The 3,632-nt window shown below is 37.4% G+C and overlaps 1 protein-coding gene across 1 annotated transcript; it reads left to right on the top strand.

Moving 5' to 3' along the window:
• The first annotated feature begins 399 nt into the window (after positions 1-399).
• On the top strand, positions 400-1,326 carry LOC121021771 (olfactory receptor 4N5). The gene has a single exon (XM_040462397.1). The coding sequence runs from the start codon at positions 400-402 to the stop codon at positions 1,324-1,326; it is 927 nt and encodes a 308-aa protein (XP_040318331.1).
• The last annotated feature ends 2,306 nt before the right edge of the window (positions 1,327-3,632 follow it).

Here is a 3,632-nt window from a genome sequence, read left to right on the forward strand (position 1 = left end):
AAGCCAGCAACTATTATAACATTAGAGACAGTGCACCACCACTAATCAAAAGAACAACAAGCCTGACAAATTTCATAATGATTAAAGTTTTTTAATGAGGAAATTTCAACTATACCTCAAGCAAACTAGCCCAGAGTCCTAGAGGAGCACATTACATAGAAGCTCATGGTTAAATGGGAATGAGAGTGGTTATAAGAACAATGGCTTAGGGGGGAATCAAGAAATGAAGGGTAGAAAGGTCAACTCAAGACATAAGACAATTACGGGCATGTGTTTTTTTCTGCTAGGCAAGTGTTGGAAGTGGTAAATGCTTTTATCTGAAAAGAGCTATGGAGTAGATGAAAAGGTGGTTATAACAGATAATATTTTGTTCTTTGTTATGTTGCAGACAGAGGAGAGATGGAGAGGGAGAACAGCACAGTGGTGACAGAATTTATCCTCCTTGGTCTCACCCAGTCTCAACAGGCTCAACTCCTGGTTTTTGTGCTAGTCTTAGTTTTCTACCTCATCATTCTCCCTGGAAATCTACTCATCATCCTCACCATCAGATCAGACCCTGGCCTCACAGCCCCCCTCTACTTCTTTCTGGGCAACTTGGCTTTCCTGGATGCATCCTACTCCTTCATTGTGGCTCCCAGGATGCTGGTGGACTTCCTCTCTGAGAAGAAAATAATCTCCTACAGGGGCTGCATCACTCAGCTTTTTTTCTTGCACTTTCTTGGGGCAGGGGAGATGTTCCTTCTTGTTGTGATGGCCTTTGACCGCTACATGGCCATCTGTCATCCTTTGCACTATACCACTGTTATGAACCCTAGAATCTGCTATGCCTTGCTGTTGGCTCTGTGGCTTGGGGGCTTTACTCATTCCATTGTGCAAGTAGCCCTTATTCTCCACTTGCCCTTCTGTGGCCCAAACCAGCTGGATAACTTCTTCTGTGATGTGCCACAGGTCATCAAGCTGGCCTGCACAGACACCTTTGTGGTGGAGCTCCTGATGGTCTCCAACAGTGGCCTGCTTACCCTGCTGTGCTTCCTGGGGCTTCTGGCCTCTTATGCTGTCATCCTCTATCGTGTGAAGGGACACACCTCTGAAGGCAAACACAAGGCTCTTTCCACATGTACCACACACATTATCATTGTGTTTCTCATGTTTGGACCTGCCATCTTCATCTACACTCGTCCCTTCAGAGCTTTCCCAGCCGACAAAGTGGTTTCCCTCTTTCACACAGTGATCTTTCCTTTGATGAACCCTGTGATTTATACCCTTCGCAACCAGGAAGTAAAAGCTTCCATGAGGAGGTTACTGAGTCGTCACATGGTTTGCTGAATGGAATAGAAGAGTGAGACATGCAACAAAGGAGGAAGGTCCGTTGGAATTAATTAAATCATTTATTCATTAGTGTACTATGTGAGTCAGTCATTTTAGGAAATACTGAATTTATTAAGCAATTCCAATTTTCAGGCACTATTCTAGGTATGTGAATAAGGCAGGTAAGATTCTAGGTCTCTTGGGGTTATATTGAAATAGATAAAAACAGATTAAAGTATTAAATTGGCCCCCAAAAAATCCCATAATATCCAAGAGAGATAGTGCTCTGAAGCAAGTGAAAAATACTGCCATGATAGAGTTTGACAGGAGATGGAAGTTACTTTGCTTTTGGTTGTTAAGCAAGGTCTTGTTGGTGGTAGTTAGCTGATATCCAGGTGACTTGAGAGAAATACCTGTGCAATTTCCCAGGGACAGAAAATTCTAGACAGAGAAGATGACTAGTACAAAGGCAGAGAGATTTTATTAACTGGTACATTGGAATATCACAAAGAGAAATGTGGTATCTTGCCAAATATGTTGATATATGTAAATATATATGTACTGCACACTGTAAAAAAAATGGTATGACGTCTTTTAGGGTCTGTGTGTGTGTGTGTGTGTGTGTGTGTGTGTGTGTGTGTGTGTAAATGCATGACAATAGTCATGAAAAAATGATAGACACATAATAGGATTATCATTGATATAGACTGGATTAAAATTTTCTTTCTTGTGACATGTTTTATGTTTATTTATATTTTTCACATTCTCTGCTTCATTTTGGTTTAATTGAAAAAGGGAAGGAAACAGATACTCTTATAGTCTCTGGAAAGGAATGGAACTCTGCCAACTCTCCGAGTGTAGCCCAATGAGAGTTGGATCAGACTTTTGACTTAAAGAATTGTATGAGAATAAAGTTTTGCTATTTTAAGTCATTACGTTTGGGGTAATTTGTTAAGATATAATAGTAAATAGAGACAACACACTCTGGTTAAACAGTAATATAGTAACATAGTATTTCTTTTACTATCCTTTTACTCTTCATTTATATGGCTCTTTATTTTTTTATTTTTATTTTTTTCAATATATGAAATTTATTGTCAAATTGGTTTCCATACAACACCCAGTGCTCATCCCAAAAGGTGCCCTCCTCAATACCCATCACCCACCCTCCCCTCCCTCCCACCCCCCCCCATCAACCCTCAGTTTGTTCTCAGTTTTTAAGAGTCTCTTATTCTTTGGCTCTCTCCCACTCTAACCTCTTTTTTTTTTCCTTCCCCTCCCGCATGGGTTTCTGTTAAGTTTCTCAGAATCCACCTAAGAGTGAAAACATATGGTATCTGTCTTTCTCTGTATGGCTTATTTCACTTAGCATCACACTCTCCAGTTCATCCACGTTGCTACAAAGGGCCATAATTCATTCTTTCTCATTGTATGGCTCTTTATTTTTAACACAGTTTCTTGTATGTAACATAAATCTTAACCAATACAATAATCTCTGCCTTTAAATAGGTTATTAGGTCATTTACAGATATCATGATAATAGATAGACACAGTTCAGTTAAAATTGACCATCTTTTTATTTTATATGTGTTTCATCTGTTTTTTCCACTTTTGTCTTATTTATGTATTTTCTTGAACACTGAGTGTTATTTATATTTCCTTTGTTTATATTTATTATGGAGTTCAATTTATTCATAGTAATAATCTTGACCTCTTAGCTATCTCTTTTCTTGAAGCCTTTAGTGTTTATTTTAGGGTGATAATACATACTGTACATTTTAATGTATCACAGTCTAAATTCAATATTACATATTTCCAGGTATCATATAAGAAAGTTATAACATTGTACTTCCATTTGCCTGTTTGTGCTGTTTTATATTAATGAGTACTATTACCTATTGAGATAATACATTCAACAACATATTGTTATTACATTCACTGTGTACTGCCATTTACCTTTTAAAAAGAGTTGTATAATAAAAATTATTTTTATCCTCTTCATATTTCATTTTGTATAATGTTATTGCTATGCCTTCACGTTCACTAATTTTTTTTTCCTCTTCACTGTCATCTCTGTAATACCTTCCAATGCATTTTTTTCACTTGAGAAGTACAATAGTTCAATTCTATATTTCAATTCAGATTAAAAAAAATCTTCCATGACCATTCTTAATCACTGTATAGTAGCAGTACTATCTCTTCTGATGATCACAGTAAATTACCCTTTACAAGATGGTGACACCTTTCCTTGCCTTCATGTCTCTTAGAAAGAAAAATGCAAAGTGAATGAGTAGCAGTAATAGCTTGAAGTTAATGGAAATCTT

The sequence above is a fragment of the Herpailurus yagouaroundi genome, unplaced genomic scaffold (assembly GCF_014898765.1).
Source record: "Herpailurus yagouaroundi ecotype Mexico unplaced genomic scaffold, PumYag 315, whole genome shotgun sequence".
NCBI classification, from domain to species: Eukaryota; Metazoa; Chordata; class Mammalia; order Carnivora; family Felidae; genus Herpailurus; species Herpailurus yagouaroundi.

What these genes read in the sequence shown, in the direction of transcription:
- LOC121021771 (XM_040462397.1), top strand. Translation starts at nt 400, where the DNA reads ATGGAGAGGGAGAACAGCACAGTGGTGACAGAATTTATCCTCCTTGGT.